At 47.5% G+C, this 22,264-nt stretch overlaps 1 protein-coding gene across 1 annotated transcript; it reads left to right on the top strand.

The window, feature by feature from the left end:
• Positions 1 to 9,800: 9,800 nt before the first annotated feature.
• Positions 9,801 to 20,467, top strand: GLRA4 (glycine receptor alpha 4). The gene is given in 8 exon segments (XM_012539353.3): positions 9,801 to 10,148; positions 13,745 to 13,875; positions 14,161 to 14,228; positions 14,860 to 15,083; positions 15,211 to 15,293; positions 17,013 to 17,153; positions 20,059 to 20,331; positions 20,334 to 20,467. Coding segments are annotated over 8 exon segments (1,026 nt in total). The 5' UTR covers positions 9,801 to 10,077; the 3' UTR covers positions 20,369 to 20,467.
• The last annotated feature ends 1,797 nt before the right edge of the window (positions 20,468 to 22,264 follow it).

Below are 22,264 nucleotides of genomic sequence, written 5' to 3'. Positions count from 1 at the left end.
ATCCTCTGTTCTGGCACCCCTGGCTGAGGGGGCACAATGTAGCAAGACCACTTCAGCCCACAGAGCAGATGAAGGGAAAGAACTACTCCAGGGCCGAGAAGAATAATAATAGCTTATCAAGTGCTGACTGTGTGCCTGGCCCTAGGCTAGAGTGTATTATCACATTTAATCTTCATGACAACCCTGAGGGCACAGGTCTAATTTATTATCTCATTTAGCAGATGCGGAAACAGAGGCTTAGACTGGTTAAGTCACTTGTAGAGGGTCACACAGCTAGCAAGTGACAGAGCAAGGATTTAAACCTAGGCAGTCTAACGCCAAAACCTGTCCCTTCCACGACGACCTTCGGAAGAGGTTTGGGGGAGGAAGATTCTGTCCTGACTCACTCAGTGGGAATGGTCCCAGGTATACTCTTTAATCAGCATTGTTTGGAGGGGTCTGGTCAATGGAAAAGTCCTGGATAACAAACATATGTCTTTCTGCTTAGATCCAAGGGACTAGTGTGGCAGAAAGGAAAGCAAGGGAGTTGAGGAGTCCTTTTTCCATTCATCCAACACACATTTAGCAAATATTTCCCGTGAGCCAGGCTCTATTCAGCCTATCCATATGCATCTGTGTTGTTGTGGAAAGACTGTTGGGTGCTAGGAGCTCTGTTTATGAGACCTGGCTCTCCACTTTTCATCTCTGAGCCTGTTTCTGGGAATAATGATACTTGTGAGTTAATGAAAATCATGGCTCTGGAGGTGCCTGACACGAGAGCGGTCAACTTTGTAGAGGCAGAATCACTTCTACACGGGAAAGTTCCACTAAAACAAAGGTGGGTGGTGCTGAATTCTCCCACAGACAGGATGGGTCTGGGGGCGCTGGGACCCTCACCAACTCTCTTAGGAATGAGCGCTCTCAAAGCAAGCGTACCCAAGGTTGCCCACGGCATCACCTGCTTGCCCCTTGGAGCACACAGCTTCCTCTTTCCAGATCACTTACTTCTTGTGGTCAAAGAAGAGACCCAGGCCTCTGTGGAACACAGCATTTGGATCTGACACCAAACTTCTATGCTGATGAGGACTCTGGATAAAGACGCTGCTGAGCAACATTATTTTTATCATTATCGTTATTAGAGTGGGACCTTGTGTGCCCAGGCTTGCAAGGGAATTTGGCCCTGCAGAACAAGGGTTAAAGAAATGCTTTAGGTAAGGGGGGGAGCGGGATGCCAAGAAATTCTAAGGAAATCCACTCATTTCATTTCTTTCTCTTGCACTCTTTCCTTCTCTCATTTCTCATCTCAGCTTTGTTTTTGTTTTGTTTTGTTTTCTTTTTTTGGAGGAGAATGAGTTACTGAGTAAACAGTGGAGGAAACAGCTTATGTGTGCATAATTTAGCGGACTTGTGGCTTAATTAAAAGGACCCCCTTGGCCCTGCTGCTGACCCTTTACAGCAAAGTAGCAACTCGGGAAGACATTTGCCTGGGCCTGTGCTCAGCCGGGAAGAGCTCATGGCTACCAGGTGCAGGGCAAAGTATAGGTGTGCACACGTGCGCCTTGTGGAGAGGGCCAGGGGAAATGTCACAGAGCACAAAGCAGAGGACTGGTTTCGGCTTCCAGTGGAAGGCAGGAATGTGATGGGGAGCAGGTTGTTCGGGAGCCAAAGTTTCTGAGATCTACTCCAAGCTCCACACCAAATAGCTGAATCACCTCCAGCCCGTCATTTCACCCTTTCAGTACTTTCTAGAGCCTTCAAAAAAGGAGATTGGATTTGATCTATAATATCCTATCCATTTCTAACATTCTATGACTTGGTGGTTTTGCATGAGATTTTGAGGGGAATTCTAGCACTTCTTCATTTGCCCCATGCAAGACTCTGCTGTTGAATTTTAGTCTTTCCCCTCATTCCTCACCAAATAATATGTTTCAGGGACCAAATGGAAGCCACAAGGCACTTTGAAACCACCTCTGAGGGCAAGTCAAGGCTGCCACCATCTCTGCTCATGACAGACCGAGCCAAGCTTCCGCACAAAGACATCAGAGGGAACCTGAGAGTCAACTTTCCTTCTTCTCAGCTCAAGTACAGAGAAGGGTTGAAGAGGATTGATGACAGGGGGCAGGAAGCGGCGGAGCAGAGCAGAGAAGAATCAAGCCCTTTAGGGAAAAAAATATCTGCTGCGTTAATTTCAGCCATGATTCATCTGGTAGCTGAAAAGATCCCCTTACTAGGGTGGAGACAACTTCACCACTAACTACAGCAAAGTTTGATTTGGAAGGAAATATTGATTATGGACTATCTACTGTCCCTTAATGTTCTAAGGATCTAGTTTGTTCTGACTTGACTAGAGCAGCCAGTTGGGGAATAAGCCTGCCTCGCTTTGACTCCTGGCTTCATGGCCAACTTTTTTGACCTCTGGGGGGAGAAAAAGCCTATTCCATGGCCAGGTTCTGTGGAATGTAGGCTGGAGAAAATGCAGTTTCTTCCTACAAAAACCTCTAGAGTGGCCTTTGATTCGTAGGAAAGCAGGATGCTGTCCTTTCTCCAATCTGCACTCACCTCCTGAGACCAGGGAGATCTGCATGGCAGAACCAAGACCCATGATGAATCAATCATTCTTTACTTCTTATTCTCCTTTTCTTCAAATGAAGAGGCCTACCCTGATCCTCACTGGGCATCGGTAGACTTCAGTTCATCTCTGAAAAATGACACTCTTAACTCACAGGTAAGTAGAGGTCTGAGTAGATGCAGAGCAGTGGAGAGGCCAGAGTCTGAATATAGAATTGGACATGAGACAGACATCTAAACATTTCCTGGACACTAACTGCAAAAAGAAGCCTAGTTTCATCTCTGCTTTAGTCTATCTTATTGGTTGGCTTGAGTTTCACCAACTTGTAAACATACTATCTTTATGCTTGGGAAATTGGAGGTTGAATGAGAGTAGAGGTACAGAGAGGACAGAGATGTGAAGCAGAGAAGACAGAAGTAAACTGTGTTGTGGGTTTCATTTTCCCATCTGTAACATGGATCTAGGAAGAACCAATCATAGCAGATCAGATTGAAACAAGGAGTTAAAATACAGTGAAATGTATCTAATAATAATTATAAATCCCACCAACTTGGAACAAAGAATCTTCTCTGCCTCTGACAAGTTGGAAGCGCTTGAATGCCAGAAATTTCTCTACCACAGTAACTAGAACTCCTTTCTAGTCTCCATGGAGATCAGAGAATCCTCTCAGAGTAAGGGGATGAGGCTGGCCCTTTGGTATCATTAGAGTCTATGGTGGACTCAGTTCTACCCCAGGATTCAATCAATGCAATTAACATGAGCTAAGACTCCCCAGGCACTGGCCTTCTTAGCACTGATTAACAGCTTCTCCAGGACTTGGTCTGTGGTATGAGGAGTATCTCTTTCGTTTCACTTTATGTGTTAATCTTCTGACTTTTGCTGGTGGCTGCTTGATCTGGAATGGAATCTGAGTCATCGAAAAAGAACCACTTCAAATTCTCTCCCTCCAGTAGCTCAGGATGAGCTGAGTTCCCCTGCCCATGCTTCCAGTTTTCTCCTGGATGCTTCTCTGAAGAGTGAAAATATTCGTCCTTACTCAGTGAACCTTCTAAATGGTCCTCTTCTACTCCATTCTACCATTTCATAGACCCGGTTCTGTACATGGAAAATAAGTTAGTCTCCTAAGTGTTTTTGCTTAAGGTGATGCAACTGAGTAGACTTCCCTGGCTCCATGCCACTGCTTGCCTGAAAATGTGAAGACCTCAGCATCCTATTTGTCTATGCTGAAACTGCACCGTAATTGAAGCTGGTTGTACTGGGCTTGCAGTTGTGAAACAGCACCTGCCTTTGACTCAGCAGTGGGCACACTGCTGTGGAAAGTGAGGGGATTATAGAACACGTGGGATGTAATACACGGTAGAAAGGCAATGTGAAGGTTACAGAAAGAAACTGACAATGGGCAGGAAAGAGAAGTCAGAGTTCTCAAAGCAGCACTCTCTCGGTGTTGGACGATGATGTTGCTGACCGTGCAGGAGCAGGTGGCAGCAAAAGCTACTGTGTGTGACCTGCTGAGGTTTGTTGTCGGATTAGCAGCTCAGGAGTGCCTGTTATTGATTAGAATATGTCGCTTTGGGCCATATGCCCCATAACTTTCACAAAATGTGTTAACCCACCCTATACACAGAGAAGTGGTTCAACTTGGCACCTTACCAAGGGATTCCAATTTTTCCCGTGTAAGTGACTGTGTCGAAAAGGGCTTCATTAGTGCAGTATATGTAGAAACACAGCCACAAATCAAAGAACAAGATCCACCTGCACTCAGGAAGAAAAGGACTACTCATCACACCCCAACTTCATCACACCCCACAGTCACACTCTGAGATAATAATTGCTAGTGGCAGGGGCATCATCTTCACACTATCAAGAGGTGCTCTGTGTGTGTGTCTGCATGCACACACATGTATATATTCAGATGATGAACACTACAGGAGTGCAAGATTAAACTATCACATCTTTTCTAATGTTAAATTCTAGTTCCTGCCATATAAAAATTGCTGATCTAACTATAACTATATAATTGGTATCATTAATGCAAATTCAGCTTTCTGCATATTTCTATGTTTAGTCACCAACTAAATTCTTCCTTACTTCGGTGTCCAATATCCTATTGCAACAGACATTGAATTTATTCATGGGAAAAAAAAAGGCTTGAGGACAGACAGAAAGACAGACTGAAAGAAAGACAGAAAGGAAAAACAAAGACAAAAGAGAGAGAGGAAGAGAGGCAGAGAGAGAGATTGAATCCTAAATAATTGGAGACCACTTAGAGAAGCACCACAGCAAGAGTGCTAAGAGTGCCGTTAATCCCCCTAACTATCCTTCAGAGGAAGGTGCTTATTATCAGTCACAGACAAATCTGTATGCACCACCAGAGATACTCAAGGGACTCAGACATGTATATTCTGTTTAGGGCTGGATTATTGGAGGATAAGCTTCTTGGGGTGGTGTCTAGCAGGTGATGACCTCTTGTGATGTGACTAGCAGACAGATTCTGGGATACATGGAAATGAAGTTCATTCCTGTCTGCTGAAAAGTCATCTCTCTTTTTTTTTAATTGAAGTATAGCTGATTTACAATATCGTGCTAGTTTCAGGTATACAGCACAGTGATTCAGATATATGTATAGATATATATAGATAGATATTATTTTTCAGATTCTTTTCCCTTATAGATTATTACAAAATATTGAGTATAGTTCCCTGTGCTATACAGTAGGTCCTTGTTGATTATCTATTTTATATATTGTAGTGTGTATATGTTAATTCCAACCTCCTAATTTATCTGTCCCCCAACCCCATTTCCCCTGCGGTAACCATAAATTTGTTTTCTATGTCTGTTTCTATTTTGTAAATAAGTTCATTTGTGTCTTTTTCATCTCTATTTTTTCTAGGCCATGTAATAAATGTCCAGATCAAATGCTTCAAGAGGTACTCAGGCCCTGGGGCACTGCTGATGACCCATGCAGAACCTTCTTTGGGAGGCAATAACATCATTACCCCACTAGAATGTAAGCTACATAAGGGCGTGGACTTCGTCTGCTTTGTTCACTGTTGTATCTACAGCACCTAAAACATCTGGCCTATGATGTGCACTCAATAAATATTTGTTAAGTGCATGCATGAATCAGTGGGAACACAGTCCGTTCCACACGGTAAATATTTATTCATCTTTCCAAGTCCTATTACTTTTATGTTATGTAAGGGCTTCACAGCTTACACATCATGGATGATCACAGTCCCCAAGTGAGCGAAATAAGATATTCATGAACATGATCACCAGCAAAAACCAATTTACTTTTGAGGAGAAGCGTGACATGGTCCTATCATCCCCGAAAAAGAATGTTTCAGAGTTATGAGAGCCAAGAGACAAGGAGAGTCAATGCAAACTCTGTGGAAACCTTAATGAAACTCTCCTGCATGCCTAGTGAATCACTCTCAAGTGGCTGGTGGGATGAGTAATGATGCTGAGGGTCCAGCAGGAGAGAAATGGTGCCTATCTGGGTGCTAGTCAATACACCATCCCTGCCTGGAGCCCCACTTCTCTGTTGACTCCTAGACACTGAACAGAGAGCCAGCAACAGAGGCAGGACCATTGTTCTCTGTGCTATCCTGGTGCTGAAAACTGGTTCATATCTGAGGTCTGAGAGAAGCTCAGTCAACCTCTCCACGGGCTCCCCCAAATTCAGATACCCAAGGCTTGGTCTGCAAAACCCATGCCGGAAATATTCCATAAAAGAAGGAAAGGTAATCTTGGAAACATGGGACTTAAATCAATTACTCTCCAAAAGTCTTAGGAGAGCACTGAACATATCTAACACATCTGCCATTTTGTTCTTTCTTCTTCCTTCCTCCAGCTGAATAGAGGACTGCGAAACTCCCACCACCACTATTACCTCACACACACTGTGCATATCTCCCTGAGTCTGAAGGGCATGAGGGCTTCCCGCCTCTGCCGGCAGCGCTCCGTCAGCACCAGAAGTTGAGCCCCCACTTTCAAGTAAACTGTCACATCCTTGGAGGTTGAAAATGACCCTGAAAAGAAAAACTCACACACAGCAACAAGATGCAGCCTTGCTCCTTGGAGATCCAACCGAAACATCCCTGTCCTTGTCAGCAGACATTTTAAAAGACGTCTTTTTTTTTTTTTTTTTTGCGGTACGTGGGTCTCACACTGTTGTGGCCTCTCCCGTTGCGGAGCACAGGCTCCGGACGCGTAGGCTCAGCGGCCATGGCTCACGGGCCTAGCCGCTCCGCGGCATGTGGGATCTTCCCAGACCGGGGCACGAACACGTGTCCCCTGCATCGGCAGGCGGACTCTCAACCACTGCGCCACCAGGGAAGCCCCAAAAGACGTCTGTCTTTTATTTCACACATGCCCCCAACTTCTTACCCCAATGCTTCTGAAAAGTAGCTAATGCTTTGAGAGTTTCCTCAGCTTGGGAACACAGTCGACTTTTGAGGTACCCCCACAGACCACTTTATACTTAAATAAGTGGGATAAATAGTATGGGGGAGTTGGATCCAGGACGGGATGCCAAATGACTCTCCAACTCTGCCCCCAAAATTAAGCCCTAAAAGTCACTGAATTCACCAGATAATACCCGATCCCGCACAGACATGCTTCTCCTCAGACTGAGGTTGCAGAAACCTGCTTGTCAGGAGGGCACAATTGTAATTTTCCTTGTATTGGGCTGAAATGTGACAGACTTTTTCCTGTAATGCAACATTTATGAAAATGATGTGCTTAATCCATTTTTAGCAGCTCAGTAGTTTTTTCATGATGAAATCATCTTTCATCCAGTAAAACATTTTACTTATTGTAGCTTCTACGCAACCTCCTGCTGCAATCCAGCCACTTCTCATGGCCAATGGGAAAACCAATTTCAAAAGAGGAAAAGGGTGCAATACATTTTGGAGCATGGAGATTCCCATATACCATAGTTTGATAATAAGAAGAGAAAAAATTTGTGGGACGAGGCTGGACACAAATTTGTGCCCCTCCCACACCAGAAAATGCTGAAGTCATCTTCAGAAAGTGTGGCTTCCTATTAGTAGAGGGAACTCTTGAATGGTCATCTCCCCTGCTTCTTGTCACCTCCTAGGAGCAGCTTATCCAGTTCTTTGCCTCCCTGGCCTCCCTCCTTCTCCCAAAGCCTTTCAGCACCCTTGGGAAGCCGTATCCCTTCAACATATCGGCCAGACCCTTGGTCATGGCGGCAGCCTTTCATAAGAAGGGATCTTTCCTCCCAGGAAACTGATCCCGCTGTGTTCTCAGCACTCAGGGACCCCACGGGACACATCAGCGGAGGAGCAGAGTGACCAGGTCATGCAGCACCTTGAACTTCAGCTTGAAAGCAATAGGGAGGAGTTGAGGAAGGGGAAGTGACAAAATCAAGCTTGTCAGAGGGAGTGAGTTAAATAGGATCAAGTGCTTCTGCTGCCCTCCCCCCTTAGTGCCCTAGCCTGCAGCTCTGCCCTGAGAGGTGCTGTAAGGCTTGGTTCCTGCCCACTGAGTGGGGATTGTGATGCTTACAGAAAACACCGAGGGAGGGTAAGCAGGTGAAAGAGCTGCTAAAGATATTTTCAGGAAAATTAGTACTTCGTATTTTGTACTTACTGGCCATATAAGCATGATATCAGGCTTGTAATGTTTTCAGTCCCAATTCCAAAAGCCCAGCTCCGCCATCAACATTTTAGTGTGTAATCTTTAAAATTGTCTTCTTTCCCCTTCATTGGTGGTTTAAAAATTCCTCTTCTTTAATAATAACACAACCACAAGGGAGATGCAGCACAAGTTCTACCCTTCATTGCCTCTAAGTGGGTCCCTTTGAAGAGCTTGCAATCCCCGCACACCCTTCTCTGGTGGGGCTGAGGGGCCGCAGTCAGTGCTGGAATTGACCCCTATAAAGTGACACCGACCCCTCCCCTGAGTACACACTCAAGAACTCAGATGAGCTGTTGTGAGAGTTTCCACTGCAGAATAAATGAAAACATTTTGCTTCTCACAGTCGTAATTTAAAAAGAGAGCGTGAGAAAATGGAGATAATGGGAAGTTGAGAGAGAAAACAGGAATGGAGAGAAAGTGAGGGGGAAAGAAGAGGGGGAGACAGACCCCCACAGAAGGTGAGACCCAGAAAAGAAATAGGAAGGGAGATTAGAGATGGAGAGAGTAAAGATGAAAGAAAGCTTCAGGGAGAGAGGGAGGAAGAAAGTAAGGAAAAAGAGGGAGGGAGGGAGGGTGGATGAGGCACTCGCGTAAGTCCCAGAGCGGTTCAGGTGGTGCTTGAGCAAGTTTGGGGAAGGGTCGTCAAGAAAAGAACTGCTCAAGCACCTGGATGCTGTAAGCAAATGGGCAGAAGCAAGGGGACGGGGAGCGGCCCACACTCCCTGCCTCTCTACTCCATCCTGGGCTTCGGGGCTGCCGGGTCATTGCTCTTGGCCCCCTTGACTTCTCTGAAGCTTGCAAAGCCTGCTGTGCGCCAGGCCTGCCCTGCCCCTGTCAGGGACACCTATTCCTCCTTACAGCCTCGCCAGGCTGGGGAAAGGGGGTTTCAGAGAGCTAAAGAGAGCCCCCCAAGCTCAGCAGAGATGAGCTAAGGGAGGTAAGCAGGCAGGAAAGAGGATGCACAACTACAAGGATGAAGATGGGTCATGCAGACAGACAGATGGACAGACTGATAGGCAGGCAGACATAGGAGAACTCCGAAGTTCCTCTGCCTTATACATCCCTTATGTCTCCACCCAGAGGGTTGAGGAAAAGCCACCCCTGCCCTCGGCCTCCTCCTCACCTCCTCTCATCCCTGAAGCTGTCAGCTGGAGGAAACCCACTGGCTCCCCTAAACCCTCTCAGGTCTTTGTCCCCCTTACAAAAATCATTAAGCCTTTAGAGTTCGGCCACAGCTTGGCTCCAGGCTAAAAGGGGAACTGCTGGGGAAGTTGGGGAATCAGGGCAGCCTGCATGCACTCCTCCAGCTGGACAGTTAGAAGCTAGACAGAACACCTCCGGCCCTCTCCAGGCTGCAGCGGCAGCCCAAGCTCCTCCCCAGCACACAGCACACAGGCTCGCTCGGAACCCCACTCCAGCTGCTGGCGACTGTGCCTTTAAATTGCCGCTTTCAGAGGGTGCATCTCAGAGGGAGGCGGGAGGGATGGAAACATCTTCCTACAGTCTCCCTCTTCCCTCCCCTCCAAGACTCTCCAGGGTTTCGAGAGTGATTGCTGCCCCAAAAGAATCTCCTTCAGCACCCCAGCAGGCAGGCTGAGGCCCTCCGGAGCCCCAGGCGAGCCAGAGCAGGAGCAGGTTATCTGTGTCAGAATCACTTCCAGGGGAATAGTTCTGGCCCCTGACTGGTAAGGACAGGGCAGAGAAGAGAGAAGAGGAGAGAGTGTGCAACTCCTAGCCCGGCCCTCCTTGGGTTCCATGCAAGTGGCCCAAGTAGGAAGAAGCCTCTCTACTTTCGGCGTTCCCGCCCGGATACTCCCTCTCACCTTGGCAGCCAGGCTGAGAAAGGACTCCAGGGTCCCCGCAGAATGACAACTCTTGTTCCAGCAACCCTCTCCTTCCTTCTCCTCTGGACCCTGCCGGGGCAGGTCCTCCTCAGGTGAGCTGAGTGGGGGTAAGAAGGAGATGCATGCAAATACTGGCCGGGGGTAGCAGGGGCTCTGGCACAGTTTCCTTGAAGTTTACAAAAAGCCCACAGTCTGGAAGGCTCCAGGGGAGGACACACCCTCCCCCAGTCAGATCCCAGGAGACTTTCATAAAGGATGTCAAAGCTCCAGAGCAGGTGGGAAGCCTTCTGCATGGGTGAGACTTTCCTGGGCCAGGGTAGGGGCTAGGGAGTGAGCCCCAGAACAGAAGCCATCTGTCCTGTCATGCAACCCTATCTCCCTACCAGCTTGGCCACACGTTCCTCAGATCCTTAAAAATGACACCAACATCTGCCAGCTGTTCACCCAAGAGATTTCAAGGAGTAAGGATTTTCCCAAAAACACATCACAGTGATGTTGGCTGAACAAACCTTGGCCCTCTGCAGTCACCTTACCCTGCCCAGGGGGGAACCTGTCTGCTCGCTGTCCCTGGAGGGCCACTAAGTGGCCATCATTTCCTGGGCTTGGGGGCAAGACATGCTTTGGGCTCCTTGTAAATGGCCTCCTACCCATTCTCACTTTCTCATTAGACCAGGAGCCATTCTAGGTGGATAGGGTGAGCTGAGGAGGAAAGATGGCTGTGCCTTAGGCTGAACTGGTCAAAAGAATGCCTCCCAAGGTGGAGGCAGGTGAGTGCCACCGCAATATCGTCCTCCTCCTCTTCGTTCAAAGAGCACACCAAGATCTGCTTGCCTCTGAGGAGCCTCCTGCCTCACTGCTGGCAGACACATTAGGGGGCAATCAGGCAGGGATGCAGTGGGGGGGAGGCAGTGATAAACTTCTTCAGAGTGAAAAGCAGCCCGAAGTGCAATGGCAGCTCAGCTGGAGTTGATAGGAGGATGCAGGCAGAAGGGGGCACCCAGCTGACGCTTGCTGGCCCTGCTGGAGGGGAAGTTGCCTCACGGCCCAAGCTTTGGTGGTAGCATTCCCACTTGAGTGATTGGAGCAAGGCAGGCCCTTAGGAAATCTTGAGACCAAATCCTTCATTGTATTTATGGAAACTGAGGCCTAGAGAGGGCAAGTGACCTGGCCAAGGTCACTTAAGTACCCAGCAGCAGAATCAGCGTTCTCCCCTTACCTCACCCCAAGGCCTTCCATGAGAAAGATTTCCAGCTCTGGAACCTCCCTAGTCCTGCCAGTGTTTGGAACTTTCCAGGAATGAAAGGGAGCAAGGAGAGGTTGCACACAGTGACTCTGCTTTCAGGTCTGCAGACAAGGTAACCTGGAAAAGCGGGGCTGCCACGGTGGTTGGGGCCCAAGACAGCTGAGCCCACAGCCAGTCCCAGGGTCCTGGGGCTGGAGCTAGTGGGAGAGGTGACATGAGAGTGAGGTTGAGGACAGTGGCAAGGGTCTGGCTGCTCCACCTGCAGGGCCACGTGGCCTCCCGGCAGGCAGGTGACAAGCAGCCAGCAGCAGCACCTGGCCAGTGTGGACGTCCCATGGTGAAGCCACGCACTTCTGCTTGCACCAGCACCACCACCCGCCTCCTTGGGTTTTCAGAGCCTGCTTAGGCCACCTGCTCTGGCCGCCCCCACTCAGGGCCAAGGTGGCCTCTGTTCCCAGGGTAAGAGCTCCCTCCTGCTCATGGGATTCAAGGAAGTAAGACTCTAAGGGTCAGGGTGCGGCGGCTGTCACTGACCTTCCCCCACTCTGGTTGCTTGGCAGCCCGCCCTGGGCTGCTTGCATCATGGTATTATGGTAGATGGACTTAGTTTTGAAGTCAATAGCTCTGGGTTGGAATCTCGGCTTTACCATTTAGGAACTGTATGATCATGAACAAGTCACTCCATCTTGCACTCCTCAACTATAGCTGGAGGATAATAAGAGTGATTATTGAGAAGATTGATGTGAAAACTATACTAGATAGTGTTTAGCATGGTGCCTCAGCTATTTGTATTATTCTATCAGTCACTGGCAGGTACATAGATTTACTGGGAAAGAGGAGCTCGCTGGTTCAAAGGAGACTCAGACCCAGAAGGACAGCAGTCACCCCACCTCCCAGCCCCAGCAGTGCAGCAGCAGTAGTGGCAGCAGGGGAGCTGGCTCTGGTGATGATGGCAGGATGGAGCAGAGGGCACAGGACCCAGCCAGGAGTCCAGCCTGAGCTCAGTGTGAGCCCCACACCTGCCCTCAAGCCCCTGCTGAGCTCCTGGTCCCTGGTCTAGCTATTGGCTGCTAAGCAGACAAGCAGGCATATGGAAGGAACTTTGCTGCTCTTAGAGAGAAACTTGTCAGGGGAGAAGGGGGCTGGCCTCTAGGCTAGGCCAAAGCACACTGGCCCCCTCCTCAAAATGAAGCTCTTAGGAAGAAAAGATGGGAGTTGACCTTCACAGCATGGCCACTTTACTGGGAGGCTTTCCCATGCTTCTAGAGCCCTGCTTTCCTGCCTCTTTTATTGCCAAGGTGAGATGACCTGCCTGTAGCTGCCACAACCCTGAACTGAGGTTCAGCTCAGAATATAGCTTCTTGCTGGAGCAGACACCAGAAGCCAAGCTGCCCTCTCCAGAAGCTGGGTCCTAGCCCCTGAGGGATCAGCATGAAGGCCAAGCAACTAAAACTATCTCTCAGGGGTGTAAATTGCCCTTGAGCCCTTCCCATCCTTGGCTAGGCCAGATGTACAAAGCGTTGCCACAGCCACATTATTTCTGTCACTCTTGTTTGAGCATGTTCAAGGCACCCTCAGAAAGAGAATACTGGATGAGACCTCAGCCTTGTGTTCAAGTCCTGATCCTGGGCCCTGTGTCACTCACCAGCTGTGAGACTTTGGGCAAGTCACTTTTCTTTTGGACAGTCGATCTATCTATCTATCTATCTATCTATCTATCCATTTGTTAGATTCCACATATGAGATCATATGGTATTTGTCTTTCTCTGTCTGACTTATTTCATTTAGCATAATACCCTCCAAGTCCATCCATGTTGCTGCAAATGGCATTATTTCATTCTTTTCTATAGCTGAGTAGTATTCCATTGTATATATACACCACATCTTCTTTATCTATTCATCCGTTGATGGACACTTGGGTAATTTCCATGTCTTGGCCATTGCAAATAATGCTGCTATGAACATGGGGGGGTGCAGATATTTTTTCAACATAGTGATCTCATTTCCTTTGGATAAATACCCAGAAGTAGAATTGCTGGATCATAAGATAGTTCAACTTTTAATATTTTGAGGGAACTCCATATTGTTTTCCACAGTGGCTGCACCAATTTACAGTCTCACAGATTACTCCTTTGGAAGCCTCAGTTTTCTCACCTATAAGATGGAAATAACAGTTTTCACCCCCATCACGCTGAGAATTTTGAGGACAAAAAGATCTAATATATGTGAAAGCAATCTTCTAGGACTAACTATTGAGCTGCTGTGTTGGCTTATGTGTTTCTGTACTTCTCATTTTGCAAGTGGGCACCTAGAAACCCATCTCCTAATCCTCCTGCCTGATGGAGAGATCAGCCAAAGTGGGGAGGGAACAAGGAAGGAGAGGGTCTGTGATAAAGGCAGAATACAACAGATCTCAGTTATTAATTCTTTATCTCTCCTGTCCAGGGTGGCCTTGGCAAAAGAAGAAGTCAAATCTGGGACCAAGGTGTCCCAGCCCATGTCCCCCTCTGATTTCCTGGACAAGCTTATGGGGCGAACATCTGGATATGATGCCAGGATTAGGCCCAATTTTAAAGGTAAGAATCATTCATCCTACAAAATACCCTTCCCTCCCCACTTCTTTTGGGGACATACTGCCGAGCTAGCCTCCATTGCCTACCTCAGGGCCAGGAGGCTGGAGGTACAGGGCTGGCTCTCACAGCTCAGAAGGAGTGTCCCCTCCCCATCACCCATGGGCCTGTGTGCCAGGCACTGCCTTCTCCCAGCAGTACCCTAACCTCAAGCTCAGGGAGGGAGTCTTGGAAATTTCTCCCAAATTCCTGGAATGCCCTGCCAATATGGCTGTGCTTTGCTACTCTTAGGCCCACCTGTGAACGTGACCTGCAACATCTTCATCAACAGTTTCAGCTCCATCACCGAGACTACCATGGTAAAGCATTGCCCTGCTCCCGCTTCCACTCTGGTGTGAATGGGTGAAGCCCAGCAGATAGCAAGACTTTCCTCCCTCTGCCATCCTCTTCCTGTTTCAGGGTCATGGCTAAAGCCATGGGATGTCCAAAGTCGGTCACTGGGAGTTTATCTTTCCCCAGCCCAGGGTTTTAGTGGCTAAAGGCAGACTAGCCTAAGCAGCAGATGGCCCAGTTTGGCAGGTAGCTTGATGCATAGCATCAAGGCTTGGAAATCAGATAAACCTGCGTTCAAACCCTGACTCTACCATCTCTTAGGCAGGTTACTCAAATCTCTCTTTGTCTCAGTTTCCTCATCTGTAAAATGGGGATCTTAACAGCACCCTCATCTCAGGATTGACATGAGATTTAAATGAGATGATGCATATGAAGAAAGCACTTAGCAGAGAGCCTGGCACATAGTAAGTGTTTAATAAATGTCTTTTCCCTTCCCTTCTTTGCCATATCAGCCCAAAGCAGGCTCCTTCTACAGTGGAAAATGCCCACTGCCCCTGAGACGTGCTCCCAGCATTTCCTCCTCATGGCCCTCCTGCCCAGGTAGGCTTGCTAGGCCCCTGCAATAGCACTGCCTCTGATGGGCCCATCTCTGTTCAGGACTACCGGGTGAACGTCTTCTTGCGGCAGCAGTGGAACGACCCACGCCTGGCCTACCGAGAATATCCTGATGACTCGCTGGACCTCGATCCCTCCATGCTGGACTCTATTTGGAAGCCAGATCTGTTCTTTGCCAATGAGAAAGGGGCCAATTTTCATGCGGTGACCACAGACAACAAGTTGCTGCGCATCTTCAAGAATGGAAATGTGCTCTACAGCATCAGGTGCAGCTGGCGTACAGCCAGGAGAACTCGGGGCAAGGGGTAGAGGCTGAGGGGTGGGCGGAGGGTTCCCTGTGCTGTGCTGAGGCCCAGTAAGCCAGCCTAACTTCTTTCTTACTGTCCCTGCCAGGCTGACTCTCATTTTATCCTGCCCAATGGACCTGAAGAACTTCCCCATGGATATCCAGACTTGCACGATGCAGCTGGAGAGCTGTAAGTGTCCCTAGAAAGTCATAGAGTGAGGCCTGAGATACCAGCTAGTTAACCCCATGCTATGATATTCCAGACAGGATAAGGGCAGCCCAGAGTGGGGATGAACTTCCCCAAGCACACACAGTGAGCTCTTGGCACAGGTGAGACTAGAAGCCAGGGCTTGCTAACACTCAGCCCAGTGTGCTTTTCCATCCCTTCGCTATTGGCAGGTCTGGCTGCCCCACAGGGCCGGGGAATGGGAAGGCTCCAGCCTTACATACAAATGTGCTTATGCTGGATATGGAGGGTCATTTGAGGGGTACCTCCTCTGTCCAGATATAATTTCCATCTCACAGTGCCTGAAGTAATTCTACCTTTACTTCCCCTGAGTTAAGACATTCAAGATGCCTATAAAAATCCAGAGTTAGCAGGGAAGGGGGGAGTCTTTGAACCCTGATTCCTTGTGAACACATAATTTTTTTAACTGAAGTATAGTTACAATGTTGTGTTAATTTCAAGTGTACAGCAAAATAATTCGGATATATATATATATATATATTCTTTTTCGGATCCTTTTCCATTATAGGTTATTACAAGACATTGAATATAGTTCCCTGTGCTACACAGTAGGTCCTTGTTGTTTATCTATTTTACATATAGTAGTATGTACAGATAGCTTTTGTAGAGAGGTGGGAGAGGACAGTTCTAGGCATAGGACAGTGCCCAGGATAGCAAGGTCAGCCAAGGGCTACCAAGGGCAGGGGGTGCCAACCTGCAGAGGCTGCCCTAAGTGCAGAGAAGCTAAAGGATAGCAAGACTGGACCATCGCCCATGTCCATTCCTTTGCCATCTCCTGGACAAGTGAGACTGTGAGATCAGGAGATATCCATTTGATCCTCAAAGAAGAAGTCTTGTCAGGCTGTTTCCAACATATAATAACAGTAATGGATAGAATATGTCCTATGTGGTCAGCTTTTTAGAGTTCATAAACCACCTTCACATCCAGGTCCTCATTACCCCCTCTGAAAAGTAGGTGGAGCATTTTACAGAAGGGGAAGTGACTTGCCCAAAGTCACAAAGCTACTCTGGGCCAAGGCCCTACACTGGACATCCGTGAGGCTTGGTGTTTCTGCTCCCATTTCTACCCAACTTGTGAGTATAGTCACCTACGTGGCAAGAGCCTTCACGAACTACTAGCTATCTGTGAGCAACTTGGCATTTTCAATGTTAGCTCCCAATTTGCCCCAGGTCAGGACTCTGGCTGGAAGTCTGTGGTATGCACATTGTCCCGTGCATGACTGGCAAGGTATAAATAGCTCTTTCCTCCCTGGAGTGAGGTGGCAGAAGCCCCAGCTCTGAGGCTGGCTCAGCTCAAGACGTGGTCAGTACACATGCTTACTCCCCTGGGTTTGAGATGGGGCAGGAGGTTCCCAGCTGGTTTCCTTGACATCTTTCCAAGCCTTTTGATGTGCTTTCTAGGTCTGCCAGAATAATTTCTCTTTGGGCCTTTCTAAAGCTTGAGAACTAGGTAGGAGAGGAATCTTTCTGATTTACCCACTTAGGCTGGGCCCATGAGGCAATTGACCCTCTTCCGAATGCTTTTCCTTTCCAAGATGAGCATGAAACTCCTAAAACCCAGGCCTTATTCCTCATTTGTTCTTTCCTGCCAGTTCTAACCCTCTCCCTGCCCCCGTCCAGCCACCACACTGTGCAGTCCTCTGCCATCTCTGTCACTTTCAGTTGGCTATACCATGAATGACCTCGTGTTTGAGTGGCTGGAAGATTCTCCTGCTGTCCAAGTGGCTGAGGGGTTGACTCTGCCCCAGTTTACCTTGCGGGATGAGAAGGATCTAGGCTATTGTACCAAGCGCTACAACACAGGTAAAAATCCAAGATATTTACTGAGCTGTGGGCCACAAGAGGGCCTCCAGATGGGAGGGAAAGGGGCAAGGCAGCTAGCCTCTACTGAAGGTCCAATCTGTACCAGATGTGGCGCTAAGTGCTTCATATGACTTATCTCATTATGGTAGGGGTGATCAGCCCCATTTCTCAGAAAGAGAAAACTGAGGTTCTAAGAAGTTGAATCAGTTGGCCAAGTCACACAGCTAGTAAATGGCTGATTTAGAATTCAAATCCAGATCTGTCTAATGCCAAAGCCCTTGTTCTTGTCCCTATCACACGCTGCAGAACAAATGGTCCTGTGCCAGTGAGTGGCAGGAGTGTTCCACCTGTCCTGGGGCCAACTTCACGTGGAAAGTGGGGAATCTACATCTGGGAGTAGTCAGTGAGTTCACTGAACCAGGAGAGAAGAGAATTCAGGTCACCAGCTGGCTTACCGTCCACACCTCCTACCACTGTCCCCACTGCTCAACTCTCATGAATTGGCTTGGTTTCCCAGGTGTGAGAAGCATGCCAGGAAATGGAGAGGAGCTGGTTTTCCAGCCTGAGCATCTGCCCCCTGCAGCTTCCCTAATCGCTGCTAGCTCCTCATTTCCCCTGGCAATTTGGCTGTGAAGAGCTATGACCCTGAGATAGAGGCCACAAGCTGAAGAGGGGAGATCACACTCCAATGGTGTGCTGATATGATTTGGGTGCAGCCCTATGAATTTGTGTGTGAATGTGGAGGTGCAGGTAGCTGGGGAGATGAATGAGCCACTGAATTTAGAAAATGCTGGCGTGAGTGGAAATTGGTATAACCTTTTTTAGGGGAAAAACTGGCATTTTGTATATAGACTGGTGGGTTTTAAATTTTGGTGTACATCATATTTCCCTGGGGAGCCTGTTAAAATATTGATTCCTGGGTTCTGCCTCTCAGAGATTCTGATTACATGTGCTTGGAGTGATGCCCAGAAATCTGTGTTTGAACAAGCATCCTGAGGATTCTGATGCAGATGGTCCAGGGGGCACGCTAAGAAACTTTAGTCTGGAAGCTAAATTTGTTTCCCTACCTGTTGATCCAGGAATTCCACTGCCTGGAATTTATTATGAGGAAATATTCCAAAATATCATATTGACTTTAGACCCCAAGAGGGTTCCTGGATCACTGTTTATACTAGCAAAAGCTTGGAACTGCTCTAAATATCCACCAATAGGGTGGAAGTTAAGTAAATTACATAGCGCATCTGCTTGGTGGGATATTATCCAGACATTTAAAAAGAATGCTTGCAAGGTGCTTATATCAACATGGGAAACTTCAAGTGGAAAAGGGTAAGATTCAAAGTTGTATACACAGAATGATTCTACTGTGATGAAAGAAACAAACCAAAAGCATGTGTTTAAAAACCCTGGAAGGAAATAGCACTAGGCATTTCTAAAGCAGTATGATACAACAGGTAAGAGCAAGAACTCTGGAGTCAGATAGAGCTGAGTTTGAATTCTGGCTGCACCATTTACTAGTTGGGTGCCCTTGAGCAACATAACTTAATCTCTTTGAGCCTCAGTATCCCTGTCTATAAAATGGGAAATAATAATTTGACCTGCCCCAAAGAGTTGCTATGGGATTTAAATGAGATAAACTATATAAAGTCAGGGCACTTAGTAGGGGCTTGACAAATGTAAGCTTATGAATATTATTATTCTTTCTCTACTCCTCACTTTCATTCTGTGCTAAACAAGTGTTAATTTTGTCATTGGAAACAAAACTGCTATCACCAAAAAAAAAAAAAAAAAAAAGGAAGGAAGGAAGGAAAGAAAGAAAAGAAAATATGGATACCTAGCCAAAACATGTCACAGCAAGAAGCCCAGGGTGGGTGGACTCAGGGAAGAGTAAGAGATCACAGCATCACACAGCATGTCAAAGCCATAATCAGTCATTGATGAAATCACTAACCTTGAGGAATCAGACAGTCCTGTTAAGAGTAAGCCTAGGCCAGAATAAAATGATAATATACACATCCTCTGTTTTTTGCTTTGGTTAGCCTAAGCGTCTGCTGCCAGAAGCTCTGAGCTAGTGTTTTCTTAGCCTTGCGGATGGAAAGCAGGGTAAAATGAAGATGGCTGGCAGAGGAGGCGAGCATTGGCACATGTGCCTGGGGCCAATGCACTTTTTGTGGGTGGAATAGAATGCTGCTGCCAGATGCTTTCTGGGAACCCGCTGCCTGCTGTCCAGAGCTGGTCTCTGTTAGACATTGTTTCCAGATGTTTGCTATCCTGCTCTTACGTGCTTAAGACACAGGCGGTGTTTATCTCAGTGAATCATTGCCAGAGAGCTTCAAGGGTCCCAGCACGCACAAGCTAGGCTGCTGAGATTTGAGTGGAGTCTAAGCTCATTTTGTTAATCATGATAATAGTACCAGCTACCTACTGTGCTCAACACCTCAAATACATTATCTCATTTAATTCCTACAACTGCCCAGTGATGGAGTTGATATTGTTGTTACTCTATTTTACAGGCAAGGAAACTGAAGCTTTAAAAGCTTAGGTGTTTTGCCTGAGGTCACACAGCTAGTGAGTGGAAGGTTCAGGATTCAAACCCATACAGTCTGGCTCTGGAGCCCTCCCACCCTTAATCCTCTTGCAGTGATGTCACGGGGAAGGCCTTCTGCTGGCAACTAAAGTGCTGGGAGCAAGAGGTCAAGTCCCCAGTGGCTTCTCTGCATGTTTCTCTGCATGTTTCCTCAAAACATGCATCTGGTGCTCCCTGGGGCCATTTCGAAAGGCTCATTTATTGGCGCAGGTTAGGTGCCCAGAGGCTGGCCCACAGAAATAGAGCTGCCCTTGTCCTGCCTCTCAGGCTCAGCTGCAGGCTGGGGACCTGGGGCCTGATACCTCACCTCTTTCCTTGCAGGGAAATTCACCTGCATCGAGGTAAAGTTTCACCTGGAACGACAGATGGGCTACTACCTGATTCAGATGTATATCCCCAGCCTACTCATCGTCATCCTGTCCTGGGTCTCCTTCTGGATCAACATGGATGCTGCCCCTGCCCGGGTGGGCCTAGGCATCACCACTGTGCTCACAATGACAACTCAGAGCTCTGGCTCCCGGGCCTCTTTGCCTAAGGTGAAGAGACATGCAAGGGAACTTGCTTGCCATAGAGCTCCCCATTTCCCATTCATCCCCTGTTCCCTCCTGCTGACTACTTTCCTTGGATTTAAGGTAGAGAAGAGCCATCGAGCAAGAGCAGGTGGCCTGCATTCTCTTCCCCCAGAACATACTGCTAATAACATTGCCAACAGTGTGGAGGCTGGGGTTGCAGACCCTGTCTGGCTGGGGAACGAGTAGAGACAGTGCTGACTTACTTTGACTTTCATCAGGAAATACTAGCATGTCCAAGATTAAAAGACCCTTAGCAAGTAGAAAGTCCCACTCCCTCATGGTACAGATGAGGGCATTGCAGCCCAGAGAGATAGAATGACTTTCTCAAGGTCATGCTCCACAAGAAACAATCAAACAATCCGACATCTGTTTCTTGCTATGTCGGAAATCGGATACTATTACAAAAAACTCTAGAGACAATGTCCCTTCTTTTGGGGTCAGAAAACTTTGAGGTAGCAAATAGCAATGAAAGTCAGTAGACTCTGATCACCTAGGGCCTGGTGATATTTTGATTATGCAGAGAGATTTGTGCTGATGGAACTTGGCCTAGGTTCTCCCTGCCTCATGTCTTCATGTGCAGAATTTAGAGGTCGTCACCTCAATGTCCTTACAGTCAGCAAGGCTCTGAGAAAATCAGGGAGTAAACTCATTCATTCATTCAATAAATATTTACTGAGCGTGTACTATGTACCAGGCACTGTATTAGGCCATGGAGAAATAATGGGAAACCAAAACAACACAGCTTTTGCAGATCTTCCAGTGAATATATTCCCTCTTGCTCTGTATTGATGGAAACCAGGCCCTGTGATCGCCCATCCCCCAGTGTTTATTTTTAAGAAGATTTTTACTGGGGACTTAAACAGGGGGTAATCCAGACACCCAGAGTTAATTTACAAATTTGCTATATAGTGGGGAGGTGGGGGTGGGGGTAATAGTGGTTAAGAGTAACAGAATAGAGTCAGGTAGATTTTGATTTAAGTCCCCGCCTTGTCATTTACTAATGGTGATCTTAGGTAAAGACCTTAATGTCTCAGTCTCCTCACCTGTAACATGGAAATATTACCTCTTCCATAGGGTTATTGCAAGTAATAAATAAGATAATGTATTAACACAGAGAACAGTGTTTGCCACATAATAACCACTCAATAAATGTTAACTATTGTTATAATTATTAGGAGTCTAGGTGGAAAGAACTGGGTGGTAGACCTAGGCCTAAAGCAGCTGGTGGTGTTTCCAATCATTTTTGAGTCACCAGGAAACCTTTGAGGTGGTCCTAAGCCCTCTGGGGATAAACAGTGACAAAACTCAGATTAAGATCTAATGTCCTGGGCTTCCCTGGTGGGGCAGTGGTTGGGGGTCCGCCTGCCGGTGCGGGGGGTGCGGGTTCGTGCCCCGGTCCGGGAGGATCCCGCATGCCGTGGAGCGGCTGGACCCGTGGGCCATGGCCGCTGGGCCTGTGCGTCCGGAGCCTGTGCTCCGCGGCAGGAGAGGCCGCAGCAGAGAGAGGCCCGCGTACCGCAAAAAAAAAAAAAAAAAAAAAAGATCTAATGTCCTAGGGGAAGTTGTTAGAGATCACTTCCTATACAAGCATACTACTTTTTATTGCACTTCGCTTTATTGCACATAGCAGATACTGCGTTTTTTAACGACTTGAAGGTTTGTGGCAACTCTGCATTGTCAGATGATGCTTAGCATTTTTTTAGCAAAAAGTATTTTTTAATTAAGGTATACACAACGTTTTTTTAGACATAATGCTATTACACACTTACTAGAGACTACAGTGTAGTGTAAACATAACTTTTATATGCGCTGGGAAACCAAAAGATTTGTGTGATTCGCTTTATTGCAATATCTGCTTTATTGCAGTGATCTGGAACCGAACCCACAGTATCTCTGAGGTAGGCCTGTAAATGTATTTCCTAAATGGACAAGGGTATTGAAGAGGCTCTGAGAGG

This window comes from Orcinus orca, chromosome X (assembly GCF_937001465.1).
Source record: "Orcinus orca chromosome X, mOrcOrc1.1, whole genome shotgun sequence".
Taxonomy (NCBI): Eukaryota; Metazoa; Chordata; class Mammalia; order Artiodactyla; family Delphinidae; genus Orcinus; species Orcinus orca.
This window is presented reverse-complemented; position numbering and strand designations above follow the sequence as displayed.